The 18,829-nt window shown below is 43.4% G+C and overlaps 1 protein-coding gene across 4 annotated transcripts in view; it reads left to right on the forward strand.

The window, feature by feature from the left end:
• The window catches only part of ALS2 (alsin Rho guanine nucleotide exchange factor ALS2), a 558,121-nt gene that overhangs the window by 454,004 nt on the left and 85,288 nt on the right, over positions 1-18,829 (forward strand). Inside the window, exon 29 of one of the 4 annotated variants that reach the window (XM_053698692.1) lies at positions 6,231-6,295. The exons of the other annotated variants lie outside the window; for them this stretch is intronic. Within the exon in view, the coding sequence (XP_053554667.1) occupies positions 6,231-6,249 (19 nt within the window). The 3' untranslated portion in view covers positions 6,250-6,295. Of the gene's footprint in view, positions 1-6,230; positions 6,296-18,829 lie in introns of those variants that run through there. 4 annotated transcript variants of the gene reach the window in all.

Here is an 18,829-nt window from a genome sequence, read left to right on the forward strand (position 1 = left end):
TGGTTAAGTAAAATGTAGAGAAAAAGATTTTTGTTTTCCCTTCAGTGCTAAGTCATCTCGCAACCCTGTGCTAAAGCGTTTTTCTTCTGTTATGTGTGATCAGTCCACGGGTCATCATTACTTCTGGGATATTATCTGCTCCCCTACAGGAAGTGCAAGAGGATTCACCCAGCAGAGTTGCTATATAGCTCCTCCCCTCTACGTCACCTCCAGTCATTCTCTTGCACCCAAAGACTAGATAGGAGGTGTGAGAGGACTATGGTGATTATACTTAGTTTTTATAACTTCAATCAAAAGTTTGTTATTTTACAATAGCACCGGAGCGTGTTATTACTTCTCTGGCAGAGTTTGAAGAAGAATCTACCAGAGTTTTTCTTATGATTTTAACCGGAGTAGTTAAGATCATATTGCTGTTTCTCGGCCATCTGAGGGAGGTAAAAGCTTCAGATCAGGGGACAGCGGGCAGTTGAATCTGCATTGAGGTATGTAGCAGTTTTTATTTTCTGAATGGAATTGATGAGAAAATCCTGCTATACCGTTATAATGACATGTATGTATACTCTACACTTCAGTATTCTGGGGATGGTATTTCACCGGAATTACTCTGTAAAAGTACATTAAACTTTTTAATAGGTATTTAATTCATGTTAAACGTTTTTGCTGGAATGTAGAATCGTTTGCATTTCTGAGGTACTGAGTGAATAAATCTTTGGGCATTATTTTTCCACTTGGCAGTTTGCTTGTTTTGATTATGACAGTTTCGTTTCTCTCTCACTGCTGTGTGTGAGGGGGAGGGGCCGTTTTTGGCGCTCTTTGCTACGCATCAAAAAATTTCCAGTCAGTTACACTTGTATTTTCTGCATGATCCGGTTCATCTCTAACAGAACTCAGGGGTCTTCAAACTTCTTTGAAGGGAGGTAGATTCTCTCAGCAGAGCTGTGAGATTTATGTAGTGACTGTGTTTTAAAACGTTGCTCTGTGATTTTTATGTTTAAAATTTAATTAGTGTTGCTTTACTAATGGGAACAAACCTTTGCTAACAAGTTGTGTTGTTTTTAAAGAGTGATGCTATAACTGTTTTTCAGTTCATTATTTCAACTGTCATTTAATCGTTTAGTGCTTCTTTGAGGCACAGTACGTTTTTGTTAAATAAGATTGTAACCAAGTTGCATGTTTATTGCTAGTGTGTTAAACATGTCTGATTCAGAGGAAGATACCTGTGTCATTTGTTCCAATGCCAAGGTGGAGCCCAATAGAAATTTATGTACTAACTGTATTGATGCTACTTTAAATAAAAGCCAATCTGTACAAATTGAACAAATTTCACCAAACAGCGAGGGGAGAGTTATGCCGTCTAACTCGCCTCACGTGTCAGTACCTGCGTCTCCCGCCCGGGAGGTGCGTGATATTATGGCGCCTAGTACATCTGGGCAGCCATTACAGATAACATTACAAGATATGGCTACTGTTATGACTGAAGTTTTGGCTAAGTTACCAGAACTAAGAGGCAAGCGTGATCACTCTGGGGTGAGAACAGAGTGCGCTGATAATTCTAGGGCCATGTCTGATACTGCGTCACAGCTTGCAGAGCATGAGGACGGAGAGCTTCATTCTGTAGGTGACGGTTCTGATCCAAGCAGATTGGATTCAGATATTTCAAATTTTAAATTTAAATTGGAAAACCTCCGTGTATTACTAGGGGAGGTCTTAGCGGCTCTTAACGATTGTAACACTGTTGCAATACCAGAGAAAATGTGTAGGTTGGATAAATACTTTGCGGTACCGGCGAGTACTGACGTTTTTCCTATACCTAAGAGATTAACTGAAATTGTTACTAAGGAGTGGGATAGACCCGGTGTGCCGTTCTCACCCCCTCCAATATTTAGAAAGATGTTTCCAATAGACGCCACCACACGGGACTTATGGCAAACGGTCCCTAAGGTGGAGGGAGCAGTTTCTACTTTAGCTAAGCGCACCACTATCCCGGTGGAGGATAGCTGTGCTTTTTCAGATCCTATGGATAAAAAATTAGAGGGTTACCTTAAGAAAATGTTTGTTCAACAAGGTTTTATATTGCAACCCCTTGCATGCATCGCGCCGATTACGGCTGCGGCAGCATTTTGGATTGAGTCTCTGGAAGAGAACCTTAGTTCCGCTACGCTGGACGACATTACGGACAGGCTTAGAGTCCTTAAACTAGCTAATTCATTCATTTCGGAGGCCGTAGTACATTTAACCAAACTTACGGCTAAGAATTCAGGATTCGCCATTCAGGCACGTAGGGCGCTGTGGCTAAAATCCTGGTCGGCTGATGTAACTTCTAAGTCCAAATTACTTAATATACCTTTCAAGGGGCAAACTTTATTTGGGCCCGGTTTGAAAGAAATTATCGCTGACATTACAGGAGGTAAGGGCCACGCTCTACCTCAAGACAAAGCCAAAGCTAAGGCTAGACAGTCTAATTTTCGTCCCTTTCGGAATTTCAAAGCAGGTGCAGCATCAACTTCCACTGCACCAAAACAGGAAGGAGCTGTTGCTCGTTACAGACAAGGCTGGAAACCTAACCAGTCCTGGAATAAGGGCAAGCAGGCCAGAAAACCTGCTGCTGCCCCTAAGACAGCATGAACCGAGGGCCCCCGATCCGGGACCGGATCTAGTGGGGGGCAGACTCTCTCTCTTCGCCCAGGCTTGGGCAAGAGATATCCAGGATCCCTGGGCGCTAGAGATCATATCTCAGGGATACCTTCTAGACTTCAAATTATCTCCCCCACGAGGGAGATTTCATCTGTCAAGGTTGTCAACAAACCAAATAAAGAAAGACGCGTTTCTACGCTGTGTACAAGATCTATTATTAATGGGAGTGATCCATCCGGTTCCGCGGTCGGAACAAGGACAAGGGTTTTACTCAAACCTGTTTGTGGTTCCCAAAAAAGAGGGAACTTTCAGGCCAATCTTGGATTTAAAGATCCTAAACAAATTCCTAAGAGTTCCATCGTTCAAAATGGAAACTATTCGGACAATCTTACCCATGATCCAAAAGGGTCAGTACATGACCACAGTGGATTTAAAGGATGCTTACCTTCACATACCGATTCACAAAGATCATTACTAATATCTAAGGTTTGCCTTCTTAGACAGGCATTACCAGTTTGTAGCCCTTCCATTCGGATTGGCTACGGCTCCAAGAATCTTCACAAAGGTTCTGGGTGCCCTTCTAGCGGTTCTGAGACCGCGAGGAATTTCGGTAGCTCCGTACCTAGACGACATTCTGATACAAGCTTCAAGCTTTCAAACTGCCAAGTCTCATACAGAGTTAGTTCTGGCATTTCTAAGGTCGCATGGATGGAAAGTGAACGAAAAGAAGAGTTCTCTCTTGCCTCTCACAAGGGTTCCATTCCTGGGGACTCTTATAGATTCTGTAGAAATGAAGATTTATCTGACAGAAGACAGATTAACAAAGCTTCTAAATGCATGCCGTGTCCTTCATTCCATTCAACTCCCGTCAGTAGCTCAATGCATGGAGGTGATCGGCTTAATGGTAGCAGCAATGGACATAGTACCCTTTGCACGCCTACATCTCAGACCGCTGCAATTGTGCATGCTGAGTCAGTGGAATGGGGATTACTCAGATTTGTCCCCCACTCTGAATCTGGATCAAGAGACCAGAAACTCTCTTCTATGGTGGCTTTCTCGGCCACATCTGTCCAGGGGGATGCCGTTCAGCAGGCCGGACTGGACAATTGTAACAACAGACGCCAGCCTTCTAGGTTGGGGCGCTGTCTGGAATTCTCTGAAGGCTCAGGGACAATGGAGTCAGGAGGAAAGTCTCCTGCCAATAAACATTCTGGAATTGAGAGCAGTTCTCAATGCCCTTCTAGCTTGGCCCCAGTTAAAGACTCGGGGGTTCATCAGGTTTCAGTCGGACAACATCACGACTGTAGCTTACATCAACCATCAGGGAGGGACAAGAAGCTCCCTAGCAATGATAGAAGTATCAAAGATAATTCGCTGGGCAGAGTCTCACTCTTGCCACCTGTCAGCAATCCACATCCCGGGAGTGGAGAACTGGGAGGCGGATTTCTTGAGTCGCCAGACTCTTCATCCGGGGGAGTGGGAACTTCATCCGGAGGTCTTTGCCCAAATACTTCGACGTTGGGGCAAACCAGAGATAGATCTCATGGCGTCTCGCCAGAACGCCAAACTTCCTCGCTACGGATCCAGATCCAGGGATCCGGGAGCGGTTCTGATAGATGCTTTGACAGCACCTTGGAACTTCAGGATGGCTTATGTGTTTCCACCCTTCCCGCTGCTTCCTCGATTGATTGCCAAAATCAAACAGGAGAGAGCATCAGTGATTCTAATAGCGCCTGCATGGCCGCGCAGGACTTGGTATGCAGATCTAGTGGACATGTCATCCTGTCCGCCGTGGTCTCTACCTCTAAGACAGGACCTTCTGATTCAGGGTCCATTCAAACATCAAAGTCTAACTTCTCTGAAGCTGACTGCTTGGAAATTGAACGCTTGATTTTATCAAAACGTGGGTTTTCTGAGTCGGTTATTGATACCCTGATACAGGCTAGGAAGCCTGTTACCAGAAAGATTTACCATAAAATATGGCGTAAATACCTATACTGGTGTGAATCCAAAGATTACTCCTGGAGTAAGGTTAGGATTCCTAGGATATTGTCTTTTCTACAAGAAGGTTTAGAAAAGGGTTTATCGGCTAGCTCATTAAAGGGACAGATCTCAGCTCTGTCCATCTTGTTACACAGGCGTCTGTCAGAAAATTCAGACATCCAGGCCTTTTGTCAGGCTTTAGCTAGGATCAAGCCTGTGTTTAAAACTGTTGCTCCGCCATGGAGTTTAAACTTAGTTCTTAACGTTTTACAGGGTGTTCCGTTTGAACCCCTTCATTCCATTGATATAAGATTGTTATCTTGGAAAGTTCTATTTTTAATGGCTATTTCCTCGGCTCGAAGAATCTCTGAGTTATCAGCCCTACATTGTGATTCTCCTTATCTGATCTTTCACTCAGACAAGGTAGTTCTGCGTACTAAACCTGGGTTCTTACCTAAGGTTGTTTCTAACAGGAATATCAATCAAGAGATTGTTGTTCCATCCTTGTGTCCAAATCCTTCTTCAAAGAAGGAACGTCTTCTACACAATCTGGATGTAGTTCGTGCCCTCAAGTTCTACTTGCAGGCAACTAAAGATTTTCGCCAAACTTCTTCCCTGTTTGTCGTTTATTCTGGACAGAGGAGAGGTCAAAAAGCTTCTGCTACCTCTCTCTCTTTTTGGCTTCGTAGCATAATACGTTTAGCCTATGAGACTGCTGGACAGCAGCCTCCTGAAAGAATTACAGCTCATTCCACTAGAGCTGTGGCTTCCACTTGGGCCTTTAAGAATGAGGCCTCTGTTGAACAGATTTGCAAGGCTGCAACTTGGTCTTCGCTTCATACTTTTTCCAAATTTTACAAATTTGACACTTTTGCTTCTTCGGAGGCTATTTTTGGGAGAAAGGTTCTTCAGGCAGTGGTTCCTTCTGTATAATGAGCCTGCCTATCCCTCCCGTCATCCGTGTACTTTTGCTTTGGTATTGGTATCCCAGAAGTAATGATGACCCGTGGACTGATCACACATAACAGAAGAAAACATAATTTATGCTTACCTGATAAATTCCTTTCTTCTGTTGTGTGATCAGTCCACGGCCCGCCCTGTTTTTTAAGGCAGGTACATATTTTTTAAATTATAATTCAGTCACCACTACACCCTTGGCTTCTCCTTTCTCGTTGGTCTTTGGTCGAATGACTGGAGGTGACGTAGAGGGGAGGAGCTATATAGCAACTCTGCTGGGTGAATCCTCTTGCACTTCCTGTAGGGGAGCAGATAATATCCCAGAAGTAATGATGACCCGTGGACTGATCACACAACAGAAGAAAGGAATTTATCAGGTAAGCATAAATTATGTTTTCTTTCACACAGGTGGGAATTACTCTTCCCTGCCACTAGGAGGAGGCAATTATTCCCAAACCCCAAGAGCTTTATAAACCCCTCCCACCTTACTGGCACCTCAGTCTTTGCCTCCGCTGGAGGAGGTTAAAGAATAAAGATGTGAGAGAAGGGTTTTCCGTCTGTATTGATTTCCCGTTTCTTTGGGTATTTACACACCTTCTGTTTGTTTGTTACAGGAGAATACTGAAATTTTTCACCTACTGTGAATTTTTTTTTAGCAAGGCTGCAGTTTCCTAGGCACTGGCTGCTCTCTCCCACCTTCAAACAAGCGTAAAAGGTAAGTTCAGATTTTACCTTCTATAAGTTCTATGTGTCCTGAAACCAGAGATACTGTTATGTCTTCAGATGGTGATGTTTCCTCTGATGTTGAACCTGATATTTCCTTTTTTTTGTTCTTTTTTTTTTTGTTTAAGTCGAACATATTTTTTCTCTTTTTAAAGAGGTCTTAATTACTTTAGGGGTAAAGATACTAAAGTTTCTGATGATAAGCCGTATAACTGTTTTAATTCAGTTTTTAAGACTGTTGTTAATCTCCCTGAGGTTTTTCTTATTCCTGATGCCGTCTGACATGATTTCTAGGGAATGATCTAAGCCAGGTAATGCATTTACTCCTTCTGCAAGGTTTAAAAAGTTATATCCTTTACCTGCTGCTAATATTGATTTGTGGAAAACAGTTCCCAAGGTTGATGGGGCCATTTCCACTATGGCTAAACATAATACTATTCCTTTGGAAGACAGTACTTCTTTTGAAGACCCTTTAGATAGAAAATTTGAGTATTTTCATAGAAGGGTCTTTTTACAAGCCGAGTATTTGCTCAGGACAGCTATTTCTACTGACTGGTTGTCTAGTGTTTCAGAACAGTATTCTGAGGAATCTTTTACTCTAGAGTGCCAATTTGTTTCATTTGTGATGCTGTATTTGATATGATGATGAATAATGTCAAAAGCATGTTTTTGCCAGTTCTTGCCACGAGAGCCTTATGTTTTAAATCTTGGTCTGCTGATATGGTGTCAATCTAGATTATTATCTCTTTTCTTTCAGGGAAGTTATTTGGTTCTGATTTAGTTTCTAGAATACCTACTGTTACTGCAGGTATAGGGGCTTTTTTCCCCTCAGGACAAAACGTCTAGAGGGAAATCTAAAGCTTCTAATAATTTTTGTTCCTTTCGCTGGAATAAGGAACAAAAGGTTGACTCCTCTGCTCAGAAGCAAGGCTCCTCTGGTTTAGTCTGGAAACTTAGTGCTAACTGTAACAAGTCAAAGCAGGGTAAAAAATCTATCCCTTCTACCAAGACTGCATGATGGTGCGGCCCCTTATCCAGAAGTTCTGGTAGGGGGCAGATTAATCCTCTTTCAGGAGGATTGGTTTCAGTCTGTTCCAGATCCCTGGGTTCTGAATATAGTTTCTCAGGGATATCAAATAGCATTAAGAACAAGGCCTCCAAGAGAGGTTTTTCAGTCCAATGTTCCACGGAATCGTGTAAAAGCTCAAGCCTTTTTCAAGTCTGTCTCAGATTTGGAAGCTATGGGAGTGATCCAGTCGCTTTGCAGGAACAGGAGATGAGATTTTTTTCAAATCTCTTCATTGTTCCAAAGAAGTAAGGGACTTTCAGACTAGTTCTGGATCTGAAAACTTTAAACAGGTTTGTAACAATTCAATCTTTCAAAATGGAATCTAACAGAGTAGAGAAGGTTAAAATTGGTGTCCGCTTGCCTGAACCTTCAGTCTATATCTTTTCCCTTGGTTGCTCTTTGTATGGAAGTCCTAGTTCTCATTATTTCAGCTTCAGATGCAATTCTGTCTTCACATGAGGCTTCCTTAGCTTTGTATGCTGCACCGTTAATGGTGCAGAGATTATATTCGGCTTTCTCAAAGGATATTTTGGATCCCAGTACAAGTCAGTCTCTAACTTGATGGCTGGATCATCAGTTTATTATTCAGGGGGTTTCTATTGCTCATCCTACCTGGACTGTGATCACTTCAAATGAAAGACACCTCAGGTTGGGGAGCTGTTTGGTGTCTCTGAGAGCACAGGAAGTTTGGGATCCAATCCATGTTCTAGAACTCTGTGCAGTTTTCTGGGCTCTACAAGTTTGGCCTCTGTCTGGAAACGGAGATGAGCCTCTCTTTTCAACAGACAATGTCACAGCAGTAGATTATGTCAACCATCAGGGGGGACTCAGTTCCGTAGCAATGTTGCAGGTGTCTCGAATTCTCTCATGGGCAGAGACCAATTCCTGTCTAGTCTATGTGATTCATGTTCCAGGGGTGAATAACTGGGAGGCAGACTTTCTCAGTCGCCAGTATCTACATCCAGGGGAGTAGTCTCTTCACCTGGATGAATTCAATCAGATTGTGGTTCTTTGGGGTCTCTCAGAGATAGATCTGATGACTTCTTGTTTGAACAACAAACTTCCCAGGTACTTTGCGAGGTCCAGGGATCCTCTGGCAGAATTAGTGGATGCCCTAGTAGTCCCTTGGTCATTTAAGCTTGCTTATCTTTTTTTTTCTTCTGGTACTTCTTCCCAGAGGGATTTCTTCAGTAATCCTGATTGCCCCAGCGTGGCCTCGCAGGATTTGGTATGCAGATCTGGTTCAGATGTCGATCTCCCCTCCTTGGGTTCTCCCTCTGCGGTAAGATCTTCTGTCTCAAGGTCTGTTTTTCCATTCAGATCTCAAGTCTCTGAACTTGATGGCATGGAAATTGAACGTTTAGTCCTTAGACATAGGGGTTTCTCTAATTCTGTGATTAAATCCTTGATTCAGGCTCGTAAGCCTGTAACTAGGAAAATCTATAATAAGATCTAGAAGGCCTTTATTTCTTGGTGTGTAGATCATGGTTTTTCCTGGCATTGTTTTAGAATTCCTAGGGTTTTGCAGTTCTTACAGGATGGTCTGGATAAGGGCCTACATCTGCCAGTTCTCTAAAGGGTCAGATTTCTGCTCTTTCAGTTTTGTTCCTCAAAAAAATTTATAATCTTCCTGATATTCATGATTTTGTTCAGGCTTTTGTCCATTAAACCAGTAATCAAGCAAATTTCTCCTCCGTGGAATCTTAACTTGATAAGGGTTTTGCAGGCTCTTCCTTTTGAACCTATGGATAAGGTGGATATTAAACTACTTTCTAAACAGACTTCTTTAGATTATTTTTTTTTTTTCTTAAGGTTGTTCCTTCAAAAAACATTAGCAGAGAGATTTATTCCTTCTTTGTGTCCTAATCCTAAGAATGCTTTAGAGAGATCTTTGCATTCTTTGAACATTGTTAGGGCATTTAAATATTACATTGATACTACTAAGGACTTAATTGTTATGGTCTAGGAAGGGTCAGAAAGTTTATGCCGTTTCTTTGGCCTATGGTTGAAACTTTTGATTCACAAGGCTTACTTTCAGGCAGGTCAGCCTCCACCGCAGCAGATTACTGTCTATTCTACTAGGTCAGTTCTTGGGCTTTCAAGAACGAGGCTTCAGTTGACCAGATTTGCAAGGTCTTGGTCTTCTTTGCATACTTTTACAAAATTCTAACATTTTGATGTTTTTTGCTTCTTCTGAAGCAGCCTTTGGTAGGAATGTTCTTCAGGCAGCTGTCTCAGTTTGATTTGTTTTTTTTTTGTTTTTTGTTTTTTATGTGTATTAAAAAAATTGGGTAAAAAAGAGAATTTTTATTGGGGTTGTGGATTTAATTTCTCAGTGAAAAAAAATATATTTTTAAATCCCTCTCTTTACGTTATTACTTGTGGACTCCACAAATTGGATATTAATTCCCAGGAGTAATGGATTGTGGACTCTCACCACCTGTAGGAAAAAAACATAATTTATGCTTACCTGATAAATGTATTTATCTTGTGGTGTATCCAGTCCACGGATCATCCATTACTTGTGGGATATTCTCCTTCCCAACAGGAAGTTGCAAGAGGATCACCCACAGCAGGGCTGCTATATAGCTCCTCCCCTAACTGCCATATCCAGTCATTCAACCGAAACAAGCCGAGAAAGGAGAAACCCTAGGGTGCAGTGGTGACTGTAGTTTAAATTAAAATTTAGACCTGCCTTAAAAAGACAGGGCGGGCCGTGGACTGGATACACCACAAGAGAAATAAATTTATCAGGTAAGCATAAATTATGTTTTCTCTTGTAAGGTGTATCCAGTCCACGGATCATCCATTACTTGTGGGATACCAATACCAAAGCTAAAGTACACGGATGAAGGGAGGGACAAGGCAGGCTTAAATGGAAGGAACCACTGCCTGTAGAACCTTTCTCCCAAAAATAGCCTCCGAAGAAACAAAAGTATCAAATTTGTAAAATTTTGAAAAGGTATGAAGCGAAGACCAAGTCGCCGCCTTGCAAATCTGTTCAACAGAAGCCTCATTCTTAAAGGCCCAGGTGGAAGCCACAGCTCTAGTAGAATGAGCTGTAATTCTTTCAGGGGGCTGCTGTCCAGCAGTCTCATAGGCTAAGCGTATTACGCTCCGAAGCCAAAAAGAAAGAGAGGTTGCCAAAGCTTTTTGACCTCTCCTCTGTCCAGAGTAAACAACAAACAGTGTAGATGTTTGGCGAAAATCTTTAGTAGCTTGTAAGTAAAACTTCAAAGCACGGACCACGTCCAGATTATGTAAAAGACGTTCCTTCTTTGAAGAAGGATTAGGACACAATGATGGAACAACAATCTCTTAATTGATATTCTTGTTAGAAACTACCTTAGGTAAAAACCCAGGTTTTGTACGCAGAACTACTTTATCTGAATGGAAAATCAGATAAGGAGAATCACATTGTAAGGCAGATAGCTCAGAGACTCTCCGAGCCGAGGAAATAGCCATCAAAAACAGAACTTTCCAAGATAAAAGTTTAATATCAATGGAATGAAGGGGTTCAAACGGAACCCCTTGAAGAACTTTAAGAACCAAGTTTAAGCTCCATGGGGGAGCAACAGGTTTAAACACAGGCTTAATTCTAACCAAAGCCTGACAAAAAGCTTGAACGTCTGGAACTTCTGCCAGACGCTTGTGCAAAAGAATAGACAGAGCAGAAATCTGTCCCTTTAAAGAACTAGCTGATAATCCTTTTTCCAAACCCTCTTGGAGAAAGGACAATATCCTAGGAATCCTAACCTTACTCCATGAGTAATTCTTGGATTCACACCAATAAAGATATTTACGCCATATCTTATGATAGATTTCTCCAACATAGGTGTGTCCGGTCCACGGCGTCATCCTTACTTGTGGGATATTCTCTTCCCCAACAGGAAATGGCAAAGAGCCCAGCAAAGCTGGTCACATGATCCCTCCTAGGCTCCGCCTACCCCAGTCATTCTCTTTGCCGTTGTACAGGCAACATCTCCACGGAGATGGCTTAGAGTTTTTTAGTGTTTAACTGTAGTTTTTATTATTCAATCAAGAGTTTGTTATTTTAAAATAGTGCTGGTATGTACTATTTACTCAGAAACAGAAAAGAGATGAAGATTTCTGTTTGTATGAGGAAAATGATTTTAGCAACCGTCACTAAAATCCATGGCTGTTCCACACAGGACTGTTGAGAGCAATTAACTTCAGTTGGGGGAACAGTGAGCAGTCTCTTGCTGCTTGAGGTATGACACATTCTAACAAGACGATGTAATGCTGGAAGCTGTCATTTTCCCTCTGGGATCCGGTAAGCCATGTTTATTACGATTGTAAATAAGGGCTTCAAAAAGGGCTTATTAAGACTGTAGACTTTTTTTGGGCTAAATCGATTGATTATTAACACATATTTAGCCTTGAGGAATCATTTTATCTGGGTATTTTGATATAATAATATCGGCAGGCACTGTTTTAGACACCTTATTCTTTAGGGGCTTTCCCAAAGCATAGGCAGAGCCTCATTTTCGCGCCGGTGTTGCGCACTTGTTTTTGAGAGGCATGGCATGCAGTCGCATGTGAGAGGAGCTCTGATACTTAGAAAAGACTTTCTGAAGGCGTCATTTGGTATCGTATTCCCCTTGGGGCTTGGTTGGGTCTCAGCAAAGCAGATACCAGGGACTGTAAAGGGGTTAAAGTTCAAAACGGCTCCGGTTCCGTTATTTTAAGGGTTAAAGCTTCCAAATTTGGTGTGCAATACTTTTAAGGCTTTAAGACACTGTGGTGAAAATTTGGTGAATTTTGAACAATTCCTTCATGTTTTTTCGCATTTGCAGTAAAAAAGTGTGTTCAGTTTAAAATTTAAAGTGACAGTAACGGTTTTATTTTAAAACGTTTTTTGTACTTTGTTATCAAGTTTATGCCTGTTTAACATGTCTGAACTACCAGATAGACTGTGTTCTGAATGTGGGGAAGCCAGAATTCCTATTCATTTAAATAAATGTGATTTATGTGACAATGACAATGATGCCCAAGATGATTCCTCAAGTGAGGGGAGTAAGCATGGTACTGCATCATTCCCTCCTTTGTCTACACGAGTCTTGCCCACTCAGGAGGCCCCTAGTACATCTAGCGCGCCAATACTCCTTACTATGCAACAATTAACGGCTGTAATGGATAATTCTGTCAAAAACATTTTAGCCAAAATGAACACTTATCAGCGTAAGCGCGACTGCTCTGTTTTAGATACTGAAGAGCATGACGACGCTGATATTAATATTTCTGAAGGGCCTCTAACTCAGTCTGATGGGGCCAGGGAGGTTTTGTCTGAGGGAGAAATTACTGATTCAGGGAACATTTCTCAACAAGCTGAACCTGATGTGATTGCATTTAAATTTAAGTTGGAACATCTCCGCATTCTGCTTAAGGAGGTATTATCCACTCTGGATGATTGTGACAAGTTGGTCATCCCAGAGAAACTATGTAAAATGGACAAGTTCCTAGAGGTGCCGGGGCTCCCAGAAGCTTTTCCTATACCAAAGCGGGTGGCGGACATTGTTAATAAAGAATGGGAAAGGCCCGGTATTCCTTTCGTCCCTCCCCCCATATTTAAAAAATTGTTTCCTATGGTCGACCCCAGAAAGGACTTATGGCAGACAGTCCCCAAGGTCGAGGGAGCGGTTTCCACTTTAAACAAACGCACCACTATACCCATAGAGGATAGTTGTGCTTTCAAAGATCCTATGGATAAAAAATTAGAAGGTTTGCTTAAAAAGATGTTTGTTCAGCAGGGTTACCTTCTACAACCAATTTCATGCATTGTCCCTGTCGCTACAGCCGCATGTTTCTGGTTCGATGAGCTGATAAAGGCGGTCGACAGTGATTCTCCTCCTTATGAGGAGATTATGGACAGAATCAATGCTCTCAAATTGGCTAATTCTTTCACCCTAGACGCCACTTTGCAATTGGCTAGGTTAGCGGCTAAGAATTCTGGGTTTGCTATTGTGGCGCGCAGAGCGCTTTGGTTGAAATCTTGGTCGGCTGATGCGTCTTCCAAGAACAAGCTACTTAACATTCCTTTCAAGGGGAAAACGCTGTTTGGCCCTGACTTGAAAGAGATTATCTCGGATATCACTGGGGGTAAGGGCCACGCCCTTCCTCAGGATCGGCCTTTCAAGGCAAAAAATAAACCTAATTTTCGTCCCTTTCGTAGAAACGGACCAGCCCAAGGTGCTACGTCCTCTAAGCAAGAGGGTAATACTTCTCAAGCCAAGCCAGCTTGGAGACCAATGCAAGGCTGGAACAAGGGAAAGCAGGCCAAGAAACCTGCCACTGCTACCAAGACAGCATGAAATGTTGGCCCCCGATCCGGGACCGGATCTGGTGGGGGGCAGACTCTCTCTCTTCGCTCAGGCTTGGGCAAGAGATGTTCTGGATCCTTGGGCGCTAGAGATAGTCTCCCAAGGTTATCTTCTGGAATTCAAGGGACTTCCCCCAAGGGGGAGGTTCCACAGGTCTCAGTTGTCTTCAGACCACATAAAAAGACAGGCATTCTTACATTGTGTAGAAGACCTGTTAAAAATGGGAGTGATTCATCCCGTTCCATTAAGAGAACAAGGGATGGGGTTCTACTCCAATCTGTTTATAGTTCCCAAAAAAGAGGGAACGTTCAGACCAATCTTAGATCTCAAGATCTTAAACAAGTTTCTCAAGGTTCCATCGTTCAAGATGGAAACCATTCGAACTATTCTTCCTTCCATCCAGGAAGGTCAATTCATGACCACGGTGGATTTAAAGGATGCGTATCTACATATTCCTATCCACAAGGAACATCATCGGTTCCTGAGGTTCGCATTCCTGGACAAACATTACCAGTTCGTGGCGCTTCCTTTCGGATTAGCCACTGCTCCAAGGATTTTCACAAAGGTACTAGGGTCCCTTCTAGCTGTGCTAAGACCAAGGGGCATTGCTGTAGTACCTTACTTGGACGACATTCTGATTCAAGCGTCGTCCCTTCCTCAAGCAAAGGCTCACACGGACATTGTCCTGGCCTTTCTCAGATCTCACGGATGGAAAGTGAACGTGGAAAAGAGTTCTCTATCTCCGTCAACAAGGGTTCCCTTCTTGGGAACAATAATAGACTCCTTAGAAATGAGGATTTTTCTGACAGAGGCCAGAAAAACAAAACTTCTAGACTCTTGTCGGATACTTCATTCCGTTCCTCTTCCTTCCATAGCTCAGTGCATGGAAGTGATCGGGTTGATGGTAGCGGCAATGGACATAGTTCCTTTTGCACGCATTCATCTAAGACCATTACAACTGTGCATGCTCAGTCAGTGGAATGGGGACTATACAGACTTGTCTCCGAAGATACAAGTAAATCAGAAGACCAGAGACTCACTCCGTTGGTGGCTGTCCCTGGACAACCTGTCACGAGGGATGACATTCCGCAGACCAGAGTGGGTCATTGTCACGACCGACGCCAGTCTGATGGGCTGGGGCGCGGTCTGGGGATCCCTGAAAGCTCAGGGTCTTTGGTCTCGGGAAGAATCTCTTCTACCGATAAATATTCTGGAACTGAGAGCGATATTCAATGCTCTCAAGGCTTGGCCTCAGCTAGCGAGGGCCAAGTTCATACGGTTTCAATCAGACAACATGACAACTGTTGCGTACATCAACCATCAGGGGGGAACAAGGAGTTCCCTGGCGATGGAAGAAGTGACCAAAATCATTCTATGGGCGGAGTCTCACTCCTGCCACCTGTCTGCTATCCACATCCCAGGAGTGGAAAATTGGGAAGCGGATTTTCTGAGTCGTCAGACATTGCATCCGGGGGAGTGGGAACTCCATCCGGAAATCTTTGCCCAAGTCACTCAGCTGTGGGGCATTCCAGACATGGATCTGATGGCCTCTCGTCAGAACTTCAAAGTTCCTTGCTACGGGTCCAGATCCAGGGATCCCAAGGCGGCTCTAGTGGATGCACTAGTAGCACCTTGGACCTTCAAACTAGCTTATGTGTTCCCGCCGTTTCCTCCAGGAGAGGGCGTCGGTGATCTTGATAGCTCCTGCGTGGCCACGCAGGACTTGGTATGCAGATCTGGTGAATATGTCATCGGCTCCTCCTTGGAAGCTACCTTTGAGACGAGACCTTCTTGTTCAGGGTCCGTTCGAACATCCGAATCTGGTTTCACTCCAGCTGACTGCTTGGAGATTGAACGCTTGATCTTATCGAAGCGAGGGTTCTCAGATTCTGTTATCGATACTCTTGTTCAGGCCAGAAAGCCTGTAACTAGAAAGATTTACCACAAAATTTGGAAAAAATATATCTGTTGGTGTGAATCTAAAGGATTCCCTTGGGACAAGGTTAAGATTCCTAGGATTCTATCCTTCCTTCAAGAAGGATTGGAAAAAGGATTATCTGCAAGTTCCCTGAAGGGACAGATTTCTGCCTTGTCTGTGTTACTTCACAAAAAGCTGGCCGCTGTGCCAGATGTTCAAGCCTTTGTTCAGGCTCTGGTTAGAATTAAGCCTGTTTACAAACCTTTGACTCCTCCTTGGAGTCTCAATTTAGTTCTTTCAGTTCTTCAGGGGGTTCCGTTTGAATCCTTGCATTCCGTTGATATTAAGTTATTATCTTGGAAAGTTTTGTTTTTAGTTGCAATTTCTTCTGCTAGAAGAGTTTCAGAATTATCTGCTCTGCAGTGTTCTCCTCCTTATCTGGTGTTCCATGCAGATAAGGTGGTTTTACGTACTAAACCTGGTTTTCTTCCAAAAGTTGTTTCTAACAAAAACATTAACCAGGAGATTATCGTACCTTCTCTATGTCCGAAACCAGTTTCAAAGAAGGAACGTTTGTTGCACAATTTGGATGTTGTTCGCGCTCTAAAATTCTATTTAGATGCTACAAAGGATTTTAGACAAACATCTTCCTTGTTTGTTGTTTATTCCGGTAAAAGGAGAGGTCAAAAAGCAACTTCTACCTCTCTCTCTTTTTGGATTAAAAGCATCATCAGATTGGCTTACGAGACTGCCGGACGGCAGCCTCCCGAAAGAATCACAGCTCATTCCACTAGGGCTGTGGCTTCCACATGGGCCTTCAAGAACGAGGCTTCTGTTGATCAGATATGTAGGGCAGCGACTTGGTCTTCACTGCACACTTTTACCAAATTTTACAAGTTTGATACTTTTGCTTCTTCTGAGGCTATTTTTGGGAGAAAGGTTTTGCAAGCCGTGGTGCCTTCCATTTAGGTGACCTGATTTGCTCCCTCCCTTCATCCGTGTCCTAAAGCTTTGGTATTGGTTCCCACAAGTAAGGATGACGCCGTGGACCGGACACACCTATGTTGGAGAAAACAGAATTTATGTTTACCTGATAAATTACTTTCTCCAACGGTGTGTCCGGTCCACGGCCCGCCCTGGTTTTTTTAATCAGGTCTGATAATTTATTTTCTTTAACTACAGTCACCACGGTACCATATGGTTTCTCCTATGCAAATATTCCTCCTTAACGTCGGTCGAATGACTGGGGTAGGCGGAGCCTAGGAGGGATCATGTGACCAGCTTTGCTGGGCTCTTTGCCATTTCCTGTTGGGGAAGAGAATATCCCACAAGTAAGGATGACGCCGTGGACCGGACACACCGTTGGAGAAAGTAATTTATCAGGTAAACATAAATTCTGTTTTTCCTGGTGACAGGCTTTCGTGCCTGTATAAGGGTATCAATGACTGACTCGGAGAAGACACGCTTTGATAAAATCAAGCGTTCAATCTCCATGCAGTCAGTCTCAGAGAAATTAGATTCGGATGATTGAAAGGACCTTGTAGTAGAAGGTCTTGTCTCAGAGGCAGGGTCCATGGTGGAAAGGATGACATGTCCACTAGGTCTGCATACAAGGTCCTGCGTGGCCACGCAAGCGCTATCAATATCACCGATGCTCTCTCCTGTTTGATTTTGGCAATCAGTCGAGGGAGCAGAGGAAACGGTGGAAACACATAAGCCAGGTTGAAGAACCAAGCCGCTGCTAGAGCATCTATCAGGGCCGCTTCTGGGTCCCTGGACCTGGATCCGTAACAAGGAAGCTTGACGTTCTGGCGAGACGCCATGAGATCCAGTTCTGGTTTGCCCCAATGATTAACCAATTGAGCAAACACCTCCGGATGGAGTTCCCACTCCCCCGGATGAAAAGTCTGACGACTTAGAAAATCCGCCTCCCAGTTCTCTACACCTGGGATATGGATTGCTGATAGGTGGCAAGAGTGAGTCTCTGCCCAGCGAATAATCTTGGAGACTTCTAACATCGCTAGGGAACTCCTGGTTCCCCCTTGATGGTTGATGTAAGCCACAGTCGTGATGTTGTCCGACTGAAATCTGATGAACCTCAGGGTTGCTAACTGAGGCCAAGCTAGAAGAGCATTGAATATTGCTCTTAACTCCAGAATATTTATTGGGAGGAGTTTCTCCTCCTGAGTCCACGATCCCTGAGCCTTCAGGGAATTCCAGACTGCACCACAATCTAGAAGGCTGGCATCTGTTGTTACAATTGTCCAATCTGGCCTGCGAAAGGTCATACCTTTGGACAGATGGACCCGAGAAAGCCACCAGAGAAGAGAATCTCTGGTCTCTTGATCCAGATTTAGCAGAGGGGACCAATCTGTGTAATCCCCATTCCACTGACTGAGCATGCATAGTTGCAGCGGTCTGAGGTGTAGACGCGCAAATGGCACTATGTCCATCGCCGCTACCATCAAGCCGATTACTTCCATACACTGAGCCACCGAAGGGCGCGGAATAGAATGAAGAACACAGCAAGATTTTAGAAGCTTTGATAACCTGGATTCTGTCAGGTAAATCTTCATTTCTACAGAATCTACCAGAGTCCCTAGGAAGGAGACTCTTGTGAGTGGGGATAGAGAACTCTTTTCCTCGTTCACCTTCCACCCATGTGACTTGAGAAATGCCAGAACTATGTCCGTATGTGACTTGGCAATCTGAAAGCTTGACGCCTGTATCAGGATGTCGTCCAGATAAGGGGCCACTGATATACCTCGCGGTCTTAGGACCGCCAGAAGCGATCCCAGAACCTTTGTAAAGATTCTTGGAGCTGTAGCTAACCCGAAGGGAAGAGCCACAAATTGGTAATGCCTGTCCAGAAAGGCAAACCTTAGGAACCGATGATGATCTTTGTGAATCGGTATTTGAAGGTAAGCATCCTTCAAATCCACTGTGGTCATGTACTGACCCTCCTGGATCATAGGTAGGATGGTCCGAATAGTTTCCATTTTGAACGATGGAACTCTGAGGAATTTGTTTAAGATCTTTAGATCCAAAATGGGTCTGAAGGTTCCCTCTTTTTTGGGAACCACAAACAGATGTGAATAAAAGCCCTGTCCCTGTTCCGTCTGTGGAACTGGACAGATCACTCCCATAACTAGGAGGTCTTGCACACAGCGTAAGAATGCCTTTTTCTTTATCTGGTTTACAGAT

This window comes from Bombina bombina, chromosome 1 (assembly GCF_027579735.1).
Source record: "Bombina bombina isolate aBomBom1 chromosome 1, aBomBom1.pri, whole genome shotgun sequence".
Classification (NCBI taxonomy): domain Eukaryota; kingdom Metazoa; phylum Chordata; class Amphibia; order Anura; family Bombinatoridae; genus Bombina; species Bombina bombina.